Raw genomic sequence first — 15,875 nt, forward strand, 5'->3', positions numbered from 1 at the left:
AGAAAATGATTGCAGAAATTTGTTATAGCTGACACTTTGATTGTGTGCTGCATGAAGGGAGTCATTGTGCCTGTCTCTCTGGCCGCTGAGAAAAGAGAACAACAGGCCAACCCGGAGATCTATGATGGCCCAACTGTCAGCCTGGCTGTAAAATCAATTGGTTATTTGTTGCTGAAATGACTTGATGGAAGCAAGGATCCTGTTTTGGTCTTCTTCTCTGGCACTAGCTGGGCATTGTCTTTGTCATTGTGCTGTTTTAACATTGGTGGGTTAGGTAACAGCAGACTACAGGGACAGGCGACAGGGACAGGCCAAGTCACGACCAAGTCACGACGATTAGAATTCCCATAAAGTATCGCTGTGGTTTCAACACAATTCAAACTTGACACACTCTTGTGTTCTCTTTGTTCCACTCTACTGCTACTTTACCTAAAGTTAATCAAATCCGTTAGTTACTGCAGTGTAGTTGCATGTAATTACACCAGGTCCGGAACTGTACTTTCCAAGTAACTACATGTGCAACCAAGGACTTTTAACATTTCTTTAACCATTTAGTATGAACATGTGTTCATGTCTTGGAACAGCCAATGAGAGATGTTGAGTTTGTCCTTGTGATGTGCTTGGCCTCTTTATTATCCCTCATTGGGGAATCATTCATTTCTGCTGATGTGGCTTCTGTTATTTTCACCTAATGGTGGGCTCTTCAATACTTCACAGTGGAGTTTAATTTGATTTACTGCCATCTTGGACGGCGCCATGTGTCTTTAAGGTAATTATGGGCGAGTCGTTGAATGCATAGCCCACCTGCCTGCCTGGTCACCCTCGCACTCAGCAAATTAAGCACTATGAGTGGAGGCATGGGCTGGTTAATTCATCAAACCTCCAGTCTCTCAGAAATGACAGTCAACTGTGAAGTCAAGCTTTATATGACTGATAGCCCCTGTCAAAAAGAGAAACTATTTTTAAACCAGTCATATTTACTCCATGACTGACATAGATGTGGTTGAGGTTTCATCCAAACAATAGCACTTTAGGTTGAAGTCTCCCATCATCATTCCATCACACTCCATCATTGGATGGAGCTGTCTGTATAGGCTTTTGGGGTCCCCCCCCTTCCCTCCCCCTGCTGTCCATGGAGCATGCTGTGACAGGCTGAGTGGAATCCAAGTCCACATGGCGCTGCCGTGACAACGGTCTGCTGGTTGTGTAGCGGGTTGCTGGTGGAAACCAGCGGAGCTAGAGTACAAAGAAGGGATTGTTGAGACGGGCAGAGCGGTCGTAGTAAAACTCACATTAATTTACATGTAGGCCAGTGGAAGAATGGAGGTCTGCCTAGTGCTCTCTAACATGGTGGGTTAGTTAGATAACCTCTCCTGTCTCAGAGTGTACCAGGGCTCTTTGGCTGTTACTTTAATCTGGCACTATATGCAGGTCAGGAATTTCTTTAGAATTCTTTCTACTCAGACTGAGAGAGGTATTTATTTTGATAAAATCTACTCTGAAGATATGAATGTTCTTTCACTTGGTTTTAAGTAGCCACACTAGAGCCTTTGAAGTGGTTTTCCCAGTTTTTCCCCCAGAAAACATATAGCTGGAGCAGTCGATGCTTTGGGAAAAGTGCAACTCTATAGCTCCCCCAAGGGAGAAATGATCCAATTGAGGTACAATGGTGTCTTGTTGGGACAATGTTGCTATTGTTTGGGGTTTGCAAACCTGCGGGACTGACAGGGGTAAGTGTACGATATCCATATAGACCCACACAGACTCCCTCTCTTCAATATCCCTCCACTTTTCTACCTAATAAGAAATGATGGTTCCATCAATCTTTTATTTTATTTTTTATCTCAGATCTCTGTTTATTTGCCACCTCCCTCCAGTCTTCTAATTGGTATTGTCTGTTCTGTGGTATAACGGCACTCTGGGAAGAATGAGTTAATTAGCCGTGAAGTGAAGTGAAGCGAAACACTTTAAATGGAGATGAAATGCAGCTCAGTTTCCCTACAGGTGTTTATCTCTAGGCTCCACTAATAAAGCATTCTCTTTCTGCACACAGCAAATCCACGCTTCACCGGTGCAGAGATCCAAGTCTCCAAGTGAAGGAAGGCTACAAACTAACGTGACAATGCTTTAGTTGACCTTTGGCCTCAGCATACCAAGATCCCCTTGTTCTGAAGGAACATGTGTTTGAATGGTAATGATAATCTCCGTCAATGCAGATGACAAGGTTAATCTGCTCAGCAAACCTAGTCAAGTGTAGCAAATTCAACAGTTTTTGACGGTTACACCAGTACCTGTATTCAACTCTTGAGTGCTTTTGAAACTGCCAAAAATACCTTTGCAATTCAGTGCTGACTTTCAAACTGCCACAGAGAGTGGAAGAACTTTAGCTGTCCTTTGTACTTCTCCTTTCACTGGGGCTGCTTGACCCTAGTGGATCAGTTTTTAATAGAGTGTAAAAAAACAACTTCCTTTTAAAGTGTATCCCCAACTGTTCCTTTCATCCTGGTGCCACAGGAAGAAAGAGTCGTGTTGAATCTTTCTGGAAGGTAATTCTAAGGAAACACACTTCTATTTTATTCTTACAGCAACGTGTTGATGGCTGTCATTTCTGTCTTTGTTATGACTCAGTGTTGGCAGGTGTGGTGTGCTTTCTAGGAAAGCCTATATTCACCACAGACACTGAATGCACTTTCATTACTTTAATCATTATAGGCTCATAACAGTTCAATTGACCACCCAGAACTAAGTCCTGATTCCCTCAGGTGGATGTACTGTAGGTAAGATGGTCTGGACAGTGTGGAATTTGTCCATTAATGTCATGTTTGCTCCAAGGACTATGGAATTGATTGAAATTCAGATATTTCTGTGTCAAGTGGCAGATGGAGAGATGACGGGGGAGTGATAAGAATCATGCCACTGAATACCAATCAGACAGACTTCCCTGTACCTGTATCAGCCGCAGCCAAGCTGCTCTCAATGCAGTAGACTGGAGGTGGGTTTAACTGCTGTTATCCCATTGAAACTAATATAAAGTTGAAAACTCCTTTCAAAGAGCTGTTCATCTTCTCTCATATGCAGAAAGATTGACCACAGAGTAAACATCCTCTTTCTGTGAAGGTTTTTTTATTCCAGGTTATATGAAGCAGTATGCCCCCATGGGATTTGGGCCAATAATCTACAGTTTTCATAGTCCTTTCTCTGGCTAGTCTGAAACTATACTGCTACCCACTCTTACATACCAGTAGGGGTGTTTAGAGGTTTCATTCTGAGAAGTGGAATTGCACAGTTCCCACTGCTCAACCCTGTTGCTGTTTCCTTCAGCCCAGGGCATCTATGGGCGGTCAGACTGCAGGGTGGCTTAAAGCTGTCTTTTCCATTTGTTTCCATGTACACAAACATCTCTGTATGCATTGGCTATGATGGCTACAAAGAATCCTCACCCCCTGTCTCTTACACTTCAGCATGTTGGTGAGATGTGCTGTCTGTCTGGTCCAGTGTGTAAATAACAATCCTTGTCCTACTCCTCTCTCAGCTGTTTGTTAAGACCATGCTGTGACCTTCACCTGCCATTAGTAATTCTGAGAGGGTTTTGTCCCCTCTCTTTGTCTAGCTCCCCCCAGTGTGTATGTCAAGCTCTCCAAACACTCTGGAATCGCTCCTTGCCATGCGGAAGGCTGTAATCAGTGAATGACTTGGCTCTTCTGCATTGTGTGTCAACCTCCATTCACCTGCATGCCACTCACCACCATGGCATCAGCAGCATTACCAGGCAGTCACTGTCCCATCCCCAAATACATACTTGGATTTGTTAGGTGATACAGGAGTTCATCACTCAGCTAAATCATAATCAAAACAAATACGTCTCTTGCGTAGCTGGTCAACTTTCATGTAATGCTGTTGAACTCAGAAGCACTTTGACAGTCCGTGTGTGGGCTGAACTGACAGCTCTAGCGATGTGTGTGTGTGATGTTCCCGAGAGGAGAGGCAGGATAGTCTGGCCCTCTCTCCCTCCCGGATGTTTGGAGAATGAGGGTGTAATGATTATTCAGAAGTTTTGGAGGCAGTAGGCAGAGGCTGTGGCAGGGCCCTTTGCCGTGACAAGACTTTTGAATGATTTCCTGTTTTGACAGAAGCTGTTTGCAGTGGAGCTGCAGCAGAGGTACAGGGGCTATAGTGCTTTCCTCTCTGAGAATACTCTACCTGCTGCAGAATGAATCATTTATCCTGTGGACGTGGGAGAGGAAACAATGTGTTAGCTTAACACTGCCCCTGAGCACGTAGTCTGTCTGGAGTTATTGAAGATGCCAGGATCCATTCTAAAAGAAATGACATATCAAACAGGGGCTTATATTTGTCCTGTTTCACTGCATGTACAAGTGGAGCAATCAGGGTTAAGTGTCTTGTTCAAGGGCAGATTATTAACAGGTTAACATTAATACTAGTAAATAATAAATAGGTTTTATAAAGCACTTTTCAAGGAGCCATAGATGTTTTGGTTACTCATACTGTAAGGCTGTTTTGTCATTAGTCACAAATACACTGGTGTCATGTCTAAATGTCCATCCAGGTCTCCAGTTTCCACATTCATCTTGTCCTAACCTGTGTAATGGTTTGAACAGCCGCTCAAGGCCAAGGCGTTAGGAACACAGCTGTCATGTCAACATGTTCGTGGTGACCGATTAGGGCGATGGCAGTTTAAGGACACAGACAGGGTTGGGGGTATAACACTGCACTGAATGAAAGGGAGCAGGACAAAGAGTGGATTGAGAGGCTGATACAGTGGGTGGCTATGTACTGCAGAGCTGGGGAACAGGCATTCCATCACTCACCAAACTGACATTTGATATATTTAACTCTGGACCCTGCAATGAATACATTAACAGTTGTCAGGGCAGAGATGAGACAATCTTCTTCCTGTGGTGAGCTACATTATAGAGGATGGGCCAGTCATGGTCCAGACGGTCAGAGACAGAGCAGGGTGGCCAGCAGCAGGGCAGCAGAGGAGAGGCTACTGGGGCCAGGATGGGAACCTGCTGCAGCTGCATACCTCTTGGTCAGGAGGCTAAATGCCTGGCTGAACATGAACAGGTACTGCTGGAACTGGAGACTGCCGGACAACACAGAGAGGAGACCATAGAAGAAGAAAAAGACAGGGAGGAGACCATAGAAGAAGAAAAAGACAGGGAGGAGACCATAGAAGAAGACAGGGAGGAAACTATAGAAGAAGAAGAACAAGACAGGGAGGAGACCATAGAAAAATACAGGGAGGAGACCATAGAAGAAGAAGAACAAGACAGGGAGGAGACCATAGAAAAATACAGGGAGGAGACCATAGAAAAAGACAGGGAGGAAACTATAGAAAAAGACAGGGAGGAAACTATAGAACAAGAAAAAGACAGGGAGGAGATCATAGAAAAAGACAGGGAGGAGATCATAGAACAAGAAAAAGACAGAGAGGAGATCATAGAAAAAGACAGGGAGGAGATCATAGAAAAAGACAGGGAGGAGATCATAGAAGAAGAAAAAGACAGGGAGGAGATCATAGAAGAAGAAAAAGACAGGGAGGAGATCATAGAACAAGAAAAAGACAGGGAGGAGATCATAGAAAAAGACAGGGAGGAGATCATAGAAGAAGAAAAAGACAGGGAGGAGACCATAGAAGAAGAAAAAGACAGGGAGGAGACCATAGAAGAAGACCGGGAGGAAACTATAGAAGAAGGTGCAAGGTAATGCCTCAGAAGATTCGGTTGGTAAAAGATATTATGATAGATGATAACACCTTGAAAATGTATACACTTTCATTGTAGGCTGAAAGAAAAAGCATTGACATACACTGCATATACAACACATTAGGAACATCTGTTCTTTCCATGACATAGACTGACCAGGTGAATCCTGGTGAGAGTCCATGCCCTGTCGAATTGAGGGAATTCAATATTAGGAAGCTGTTCCTAATGTTTGGTATACTTATTGTATTTGCATGTGCAGTATCTCTTGGGAAGGAAGTTGTCTGAAGGAAAAACAGCTGAGGTGGATAATAGTTTATGAGTTGTGGATTGCTTGTGGTTTGTCTCTTGTCATTTGTCTCTCTCTTCATGAGGCAGAGGGAGGATCCTGTGCACCTCAGAGTTGTTTCCAATGCCCCTCTGGAGGGAAACATTTGGTCTGTTCCTACTGATTTAAATTCCCATGACAGCAGCTCCTCGCCTGCCTGCCCGCTCGCCTGCCCGCCCTCCTGCCCGCCCGCCTGCCTGCCCGCCCGCCCGCCTTCCCGCCTGCCTGCCTGCCTGCCTGCCGCATTCTGTCAGACACTGGGAGTGGAGACACTGCAGAAATATGCTGCAGGTTTCCCTCATTTCTCAGACAGGAAAAGTTTTGATTGGCACAGAGTGAGGAATGAGCAAATGCTTATTAACAAGATAAAGTCAGTGTAAGCAATAGTGTTGTCATTGAGCCCCCATGCAGAATTCCCAGTGGTTGGTTTGGAAGTGTGGGATTGACTGGAATCTCCTGATGGGCTTCTAAGCTCCTCTGTTTTATAAATGGAAATTCTGACGCTGAGATTTTCACTCTCCCAACCGAGCTCCATGGAACTGAACATCCCTTCTGCATGCTTCATGGATTTAAGTTTAATTTGCAAAATGTTCCGACATTTGTGTATTGTATCGTCTCTGTTCTGTGGTGTCTATTCTTTTCCTTTTGTGTCTGTTCTTGTCCTTTTAATGGCTTGATTTGATAACCGTGAAAGACATGGGCAGCATTTTCTATGAATTTGTCTTTGTTGTTAAATCCTAGACATTTGTCACACTATGGAAATAATTATTCTATATTGCATTTATTACTGGCAAGGTTGGATTCCTCAAATTCTCTGTCAAGTGTAGGAGTGTGTTTTCTCAGTTTGTAGTGTAAATCACTGTGTCTGATGCTATAGTCCTTCTGTATGTGTGTCATCACACTGGGGACGTCATCCAACCTGAAAATATCCCTCAAATGATCCTCCAGGCCCATAATGCCTGGTGCATTGCCTCTGACAGGGCTTGAGAGGTTCAGTCCTAGCTGGTGCTTTGCCTCTGACAGGACTTGAGAGGTTCAGTCCTAGCTGGTGCTTTGCCTCTGACAGGGCTTTAGAGGTTCAATCCTAGCTGGTTTTTGGATCTCACAGGGTACGGATCACCTCCAGTAAACGTGAAATCATAGAGTTTATAGGATCATGGTCTGTACCAGTTAGTGACTGTGGATTTTGTGATTGAATATTGCTGTTCACATTAACAGATTATTGAGTGTGAAAAACTCAATCTGCTGTGTGCCACTGAAAGCAGATCTGGAGCAATTTCATTCCCTGCAGCGTTTATTGAACACATGGACCACATGGGAGTGTGAGGACTCAGCCTGATGCAATTTAATTTGGTCCATTGTGCAAAGATGCAAAACGAATTGTTCATGATGGAGTGGATTCTCCCCCTATCCACTGTAAAGTGGGTTGGCTGTGCTTTGTGCTAGCTGCATTAGGTCTACTGTATATTATATTACCCTGTAGCTTGAGCAGAGAGAAATAGACCAGTTTTAAAACGTATTCTGTGGTTTCTACAGCTATTATAATTTTTTACAGATGCCATATGAGTTTGTGACAGGAGTGTCCATACAGTAACCCTATTGTTGTGAGAAGTGTAGAGGGAGATGAATGACACTGAGTAGAGATGGTAGACACGGTAGACACACATGGCTGACTAAAGTAACACATTGGGGGCTGTCCCGTCCCAGGCTGTTGTGGCACGTCACACAGTAATGGCTCTATTGATTTCTACTATTTATGTGTCTAATTATGGCTGGGCAGTGGTTAGTTGTCTTTAGCTGCCCGACCGTGGCCCCCAGTTATAACTCTGTGGCTCCTTAATTCACTGAGGCATGAGTGATCAGAGGACAAATAGCCCAGGGCTTTGGGCATGGCAGTGCCTCAAGACATTAAAGACTGGTAAAATATCTGTAGAGGGAGAGAAAAGTCATTTCTGTCTGCATCCTCTGGCCACTGGAGTGTGTGTGCCTGTGGCGTGTGCCTGTGGCGTGTGCCTGTGGCGTGTGCCTGTGTAATGTGGAACACATTAGGTTGAACTATGGTTATTCTCAGATCAACCACTAGGTATTGCTGTTGAATCTTATTCAACCACTCTTGACTTTCACCTCACCTCTCACACCACATCACAACTGAGGTCAGTCGTCCCTGGCAACCAGCCTTCACAGATGAACTGTCATTTACATAGATCAGTATTGGAACATGTTCATTTCATAACGTATTCCTGTTCACTGCTCTTTTCTCACATTTTATCAAGGTGATATCTCTAATCACCATTCCATACTCAAAAGTAAATGGCTAATTTTGGGGTAATGTTCGTTCCCTCACTGAACATGCCCCAGGACAACGTCATGGCCTAATTAAATAACTATTCAATTAAGAGGTTATATCTAGCCTCATACTTACAATGTCCTGTCTCTGCTCCTTTCTCTCTGTAATGGTGTCATAACTCGGGCTAACAGGACAGATGGCACCAGTCACCCAATAGAGGGTCTTTCATTTCAACCTCAATGTGTAATTGGGTTTGATATGGGCATTGGTTGGAGATGCTGGGGCCTTGTTACTGTGGAAAGGCTTATTGACAGAATTTAACAGCAGTCAACAGTGATCTGTCTCTCCAGATTTACAGGGGATACTGGTTCAACCCTAAGGGGTCTGTCCTATTTAACCAGTGTGACCGAAGAGCTTAACCAAACCTACTAGTCTCATCTAGTCTTATATGTCTGTCTGTCTCGCTCCTGTATTGAAGAAGAGACGGGCCCCAGACTGGAAGGTTCCGGTTGCATCCTGAGAGCAAGGTCATCACTTACAGCTGATTTGACGAGACACTGTCTGTCTGCGAAGACGACTGCATGGCTGCTGTAACCTGAGAGACTAATGCTCCTTAGAGCCGAGACAAACAGACTTCTTTACCTGGTGGGCTGGACGGTACCCTTCCTTTTTCTCTCCACTGAGTGGTGGGAAATTCTCTATCTCTTTATCGTCTCTCTATAGTTGTGTCCCAGAGAGGAGGAGCAGCAATAGGTGCTGACGGAGTTGCCCAGGGTGACAGTGGGGGCAGATCAGCGAGTGGCTGAAACAGCACAAATACCCCTGTCTGATGCTGCACTCTGCTTTCTCCCCAGTCACCCTCTCACCAAGCCCTCTGCCTCCACACTCAACGCAGGTACAGGGGAACTCACTGGGAAGGAACAGAGCTCTGTGTGTGTTTCATCCTGATCTGTGATGATTGTTTTCTCCATCGGTGGACTCTGTGGACAGAACCCTCCCAGGACAGTCCAGGATATTTTTGGCCTAGTTGGAGTGTGAGGTGCTGGGAGTCCAGATTCATCCAGGCACATTCCTGAACCAACCAGGCCAACCCTGTCTCTGTCTGTTGGGCTGCAGGCTGCTCACTGCAGACACTGCAGGCTCGCTGGTCACACCCTGGGAAAGAAGGAGTGCTGAAAGGATAGCAAAGGACAGAGGAAAACAGAGTTTCCTCCAGAGTTAGGGAAGGAAAGGGGGATACCTAGTCAGTTGGTTACAATACTGCTCTTCACATTCTGAACTAATGCAATGCTGTGACATACTGAGGATTGTGGAGGGAAAGACTAGCCAACCGAACACAGACCAACAGGAGGAATTCATAGCTTGTGGCTGGTGTGAAAGGCAAAGGTAAGATATTATTTAAAGCTATGTGAAAGAGGAACCTTTGCAACCTTATACTGTATGAAAAGCTATATTCATGTAGGATTAGCTCAGCCTGTGCATATACCTCATTTAGACTCACTAACAGCAGCGAGGTTCAATAAACTGTGATGTTGTGGTTCTCTATCTTACTCTGAGTTAATGAATGACCTATGTACTATGTGGCCTATCAAAGCCGGCCAGTAGTAGTCATATTTGTGGATGTGGCCATGGTTTTGTGGATGGTGTTTTCCTGTATGTAATGCTGTGGTTTTGTCCCCAGACAGTGGTATCACTATCAATACCCATACATGGTGCTTGTTCCTGTTTGATATTATCCCAACATCGCTCTCAAGTTGCTGAGTAGAGTATTTGATCTGGACACATGGAAATGAATAATAGATAGCGTTCATAGATTTGTGGCTTACTTTATGCAAGGTTTCATTTTCCCAGTACCCAGATTCAGGGTTCCACCATTCACTTTGTTTTGTACCTTGCTCTGGCGTGACAACCCCACACTGTTGAATTGATTTGAAGCTCACCTTCCAGGAGGCTAGCCTGATATCAGAGAGTATCAGGGTGGAAAGTCTTCAACAGAAGTGGTTGAGGAAGTGTGTCTGTGTCTACCAGGAAGTGTGAGCTATCAGCACTCCCTGGATAAGGAATGTGTGATAATATGTGTGTAGGAGGTTTAAGAAGCCATTTAAGGAAGCCAGGGTGATTATGCTAAGTAGAAGCAGAGGGGAACGGTGGGCCGGGGGCTGAAGTAGATGCTCTATTCTCTATTGATTTAGGCACTCATTATGAAATGCCCTGCATTTCAGAGCAGGTTCACCCTCGGTTCCTGTCTGTAGGAGGGAACTATTTTCATGAACGGGGTGGTGTACCTAATCAACTGGCCACTGAGTGTATAGTAAGCAATATGTTTGGAACTTCAAATCGCAATAGAATCGCAGTATCGAATCGCAATACATATACAATCGTGAAAATCGCAATACATATTGCATCGGCACCTAAGTATCATGATAATATCGTATCGTGAGGTCCCTGGCAGTTCTATTTTATTCTCTGGTTTCTGTGTATTTGTGCTTCCTGTGATGCAGAGCATGGTCAGGCTAATGCTGCATTTTAGATGGTACAAGGTAGATGGGAAACCGGATATCATTGTTTTCAATGAGAGCATGACTGTAAACGCCACCAAGGCTGGCGGTGAATGTCTTTAGCCTCTACGGTAGACGGGACTTGCTGCCAGAGTTCAAAAATGTAAACTTTTGCCGTCTGCGTTGTTTTCTACCGGATGTTAATTTTCACTGTTTGTTTACTGAAATCACCATAGCAACTCATACCCTCGTGCTGGCTTGCTTTTGCTGTCACTGCCTTTCTTGCTTTCTTGTCCCGCTATGCCGAATGCGGTATTTTGCATTATTCCAAATGACATAATTGGTGCGGTTAGACTGGAGAGAATCTGCCAGACTGCTGTAAAATCTACAATGCTAAAGAGGCCCTTGTTTGGAATGTGAGTACCAGTGACTCATGGGAGGTAGATGCTACGAGACTGGGGTACAGAATCTGTCTGTGTGGATGGATAAGAAGGGCAGCAGTGGATGAGGCTGGGGGGGATGAGGGTGGTGCTACAGTAGATGTGGAACAGACCAGGGGTCAGGGATGAGAAGGGGGCTGAGGTAGAAGGGATGAATGAGGGATAAGGATGGTGCTGGGGAAATGAGTTCTCCTCTGGAGGATCTTTTTCCTGGTGCCGGAGTCATCCTGTGCCCCCCCCTCTCTTCATTAGCCGATAGGAGGCGTTTTCAGCAGGGCTAGTAATCAGTCTCTTAGGCTGCTGGAGCATTGCCAACGCTCCGCTGCTATTTCTCAGGGCACGGACGCTCTCTCTTTCCCTCTCGCTCGTGCTCTCCCTCCCTCCCTTTTCCCATTTCCACATATTTCCCTACTCCCTCCTTCATGTTACTGCGCTCCATTCTTCTCTCTCTCTCTCCTATTCCTTCTCTTCCCCCGTATCTCCCCCTCTGGCTCTCCCCTCCCTTCCCCTGCACATGCTGCCAGTGTGACAGTGGTTTCTGCATGATTGCAGGGAGAATGGAGCAGAGAGAGGGGGCATCCAGCCCAACACAGGAAAGGAAAGGGCTCTGACGTCACTGCTCCACTGTGGAATGCACGTAGCAGAAGAGAGGGAGGGGAGCTCTGGCAATCCCAGGCTGCTACTCCTACTGCTCCATGGCCGAGGCTCCACACTCTGGTCTCCCTCTGGTCCTGCTGTGTTGCTGCTCTGGGGTTGACTGGGCCCCTCGGTCATCCCACCCCAGAGCTGTGGCTGTTTTGGGGAGGGTCTCATCACGTCAGATGTGGGCGTGCTGAAGTAGCCCCACCCCCCGTGTCTCCGTCTGAGTGGGACAGCCCAGGCGAAGAAGCGGGAAGCAGTGTTTAAATGCGTTCCTGAGACAACGTCAGCAGTGGGCAGCATCACAGCTGAGTGGGGTACAACACAGAGCTGTCCTGTCCTGTCCTGCAGCTAACATGTGGAGGGAGCCGGGCTGCTCCTCCTCTTCCTCACACACCCCTCAACCCAGGACCAGGAAGCCCTTCTACCATGGGACTCCTAGCAGGTCTGTATGGCTGATGTCCCCTCCTGGAGGACTCCTATAGCAGAACTAGCACAGATGTACCGTAGCCTTCTTTATGGCTACCTGGCTATGCTCAGTTTGATGTGCTAGAGTTTGCTAGCAGCTGCTGCACTCACTGCGTTGCTTACCGTAAAGCGTCTGTGTATGATCCCTGGCAGGGAGGTTTTGTCTTGTTTATCATGTGTTAGTGCGGTGCTTTTTGAACAGACATCTGGCTATTGCCTACCTACGATGTCCTACGATGTCTCAGGCTGGTGTACAGAGGAAACCTGCATTTAACCAGGCCTTTTAGCTCTGCAATGCCGTCTCTTGCCCCAGAGAAAACGGAAAGGGAAGCCAAAGAAACCATTATGGTGCTTTAGTGCATGTTGTCATTAATATTGACTACTGTGTTGTTGAACTGTTTCACGTTCACTTGTTTCTGTGTGGTCAGTATAGTTGTGTGTGTGTTGAGGCAGGTTGAGGACACACAGATGGTTGTTGGAAAGCTCAGTCATGTTGTCCAGAGACACTGACTAGCCTACTCCTTGTTATTGTGGTCAGGCAGACAGTGAGACACCCCTGTTTGGAATGTGTTGTTTGTGTGGGGTCACTCCTCACACTGCTCTCAGGACCCAGCTAGACAATTTATACATCTGTCCCATATCTCAGTTGCTCAAATCAGTGATGATGGGCTATTTATTTCACTATATGTTGAAATGGTTTTATCCATACTTCATTGATTGAGGAAGTAATACTGTTTTCTCTACCTCCCTGGTGTGAACATACTTAAACACAGATTGAATCGTTGTGGTTTACATTGATATTTACAGTGGGGCAAAAAAATATTTTGTCAGCCACCAATTGTGCAAGTTCTCCCACTTAAAAAAATGAGAGGCCTGTAATTTTCATCATAGGTACACTTCAACTATGACAGACAAAATGAGAAAAAAATCCAGAAAATCACATTTGTAGGATTTTTAATGAATTTATTTGCAAATGATGGTGGAAAATAAGTATTTGGTCACCTACAAACAAGCAAGATTTCTGGCTCTCACAGACCTGTAACTTCTTCTTTAAGAGGCTCCTCTGTCCTCCACTCGTTACCTGTATTAATGGCACCTGTTTGAACTTGTTATCAGTATAAAAGACACCTGTCCACAACCTCAAACAGTCACACTCCAAACTCCACTATGGCCAAGACCAAAGAGCTGTCAAAGGACACCAGAAACAAAATTGTAGACCTGCACCAGGCTGGGAAGACTGAATCTGCAATAGGTAAGCAGCTTGGTTTGAAGAAATCAACCGTGGTAGCAATTATTATGAAATTGAAGACTTACAAGACCACTGATAATCTCCCTTGATCTGGGACTCCACGCAAGATCTCACCGCGTGGGGTCAAAATTATCACAAGAACGGTGAGCAAAAATCCTAGAACCACACGGGGGGACCTAGTGAATGACCTGCAGAGAGCTGGTAACAAAGCCTACCATCAGTAACACACTACGCCGCCAGGGACTCAAATCCTGCAGTGCCAGACGTGTCCCCCTGCTTAAGCCAGTACATGTCCAGGCCCGTCTGAAGTTTGCTAGAGAGCATTTGGATGATTCAGAATAAGATTGGGAGAATGTCATATGGTCAGATGAAACCAAAATCTAACTTTTTGGTAAAAACTCAACTCGTTGTGTTTGGAGGACAAAGAATGCTGAGTTGCATCCAAAGAACACCATACCTACTGTGAAGCATGGGGGTGGAAACAGCTTTGGGGCTGTTTTTCTGCAAAGGGACCAGGACGACTGATCCGTGTAAAGGAAAGAATGAATGGGGCCATGTATCGTGAGATTTTGAGTGAAAACCTCCTTCCATCAGCAAGGGCATTGGAGATGAAACGTGGCTGGGTCTTTCAGCATGACAATGATCCCAAACACACTGCCCGGGCAACGAAGGAGTGGCTTCGTAAGAAGCATTTCAAGCTCCTGGAGTGGCCTAGCCAGTCTCCAGATCTCAAGCCCATAGAAAATCTTTGGAGGGAGTTGAAAGTCCGTGTTGCCCAGCAACAGCCCCAAAACATCACTGCTCTAGAGGAGATCTGCATGGAGGAATGGGCCACAATGCCAGCAACAGTGTGTGAAAACCTTGTGAAGACTTACAGAAAATGTGAGCTCTGTCATTGCCAACAAAGGCTATATAACAAAGTATTGAGAAACTTTTGTTATTGACCAAATACTTATTTTCCACCATTTGCAAATAAATTCATTAAAAATCGTACAATGTGATTTTCTAGATTTTTTTTCTCATTTTGTCTGTCATAGTTGAAGTGTACCTATGATGAAAATTAAAGGCCTCTCTCTCATCTTTTTAAGTGGGAACTTAAAGAACTTGCACAATTGGTGGCTGACTAAACTTTTTTGCCCCACTGTATATCAATGAGTATTGATAGTGTTTAGCTCATGGCATGATTGTACTCTGTCATTACCTTTCCCTTTCATAGGGGTCTATGACTTCCTGCTTGTTATCATTCTATCAGAATCTCAGTGTCAAGCACAACAGTAAGGTTGTTTGATCTATTTATCATTCCTCCCTGCTCCCATGTCACCTCCCTGCTGAGCTCTCAGCCACAAAGTGCCCCTGCTCATAAGAAGTGTGTGACAGCTCCAGACCACATATTGTGACCCATTGGATGCAGGGGACTGGGAGTGGAAGTCAGACCAAACTAGCCCAAACCAGTTCATCCCAGCCTAGCTTGGCTCGGCTCGGCCCAATCCAACCTGGAAGAAACTAGCTCAAAGGAGCCTAGCTCAGTCCAACATATCTTAGCCCAGCCAAAATCAGATCAGCCCAACTCAGCCAGTCTGCCACTTGGCCACAGGGCGACATGGCGCAACACTCTTCATCTGTATGCTCTGAACGTATGGAGGTCGTGTCTTTCTTAGCTGGAGGGTTTGGCTAGCGCCCTCTACTCGGTTGACTATGAAACATTTGAGAAATAACATTGAAGCAGGCCAGGACAATATATTCAATAGAGGAAAATAGAGCCTGTTGTTACTCACAGGTTTCATACACTGAACAAAAATATAAACGATTTCAAAGATTTAATGAGTTACAGTTCATATCAGTAAATCAGTCAATTGAAATAAATGTATTAGGCCCTAATCTATGGATTTCACATGACTGGGAATACAGATATGCATCTGTTGGTCACAGATACCTTAAAACACAAGGTAGAGGCGTGGATTAGTCCGTATCTGGTGTGACCACTATTTGCCTCATGCAGCGCGACACATCTCCTTCACATAGTGTTGATCAGGCTGTTGATCGTGGACTGTGGAATGTTGTCTCAATCCTCTTCAACGGCTGCGCAAAGTTGCTAGATATTGGCAGGAACTGGAATATATGCTGCCATACATGTCAATCCAGAGCATCCCAAACATGCTCAATGGGTGACATGTATGTTGAGTATGCAGGCCATGGAAACATTTTTGTGTACAGGTCCTTGCAACATGGGTCTGTGCATT

At 45.3% G+C, this 15,875-nt stretch overlaps 1 protein-coding gene across 5 annotated transcripts in view; it reads left to right on the forward strand.

Annotated features, from left to right (window-relative positions):
• The window catches only part of LOC110506673 (pleckstrin homology domain-containing family A member 7), a 148,732-nt gene that overhangs the window by 7,818 nt on the left and 125,039 nt on the right, over positions 1–15,875 (forward strand). Inside the window, exon 1 of one of the 5 annotated variants that reach the window (XM_036963917.1) lies at positions 4,831–5,726. The exons of 3 other annotated variants lie outside the window; for them this stretch is intronic. In XM_036963917.1, coding sequence (XP_036819812.1) covers positions 4,939–5,726 — 788 coding nt within the window. In that variant the 5' untranslated portion in view covers positions 4,831–4,938. Of the gene's footprint in view, positions 1–4,830; positions 5,727–12,195; positions 12,364–15,875 lie in introns of those variants that run through there. One more of the 5 variants, XM_036963920.1, reaches the window with a different exon arrangement.

Source organism: Oncorhynchus mykiss, chromosome 26 (assembly GCF_013265735.2).
Source record: "Oncorhynchus mykiss isolate Arlee chromosome 26, USDA_OmykA_1.1, whole genome shotgun sequence".
In the NCBI taxonomy this organism is placed as follows: domain Eukaryota; kingdom Metazoa; phylum Chordata; class Actinopteri; order Salmoniformes; family Salmonidae; genus Oncorhynchus; species Oncorhynchus mykiss.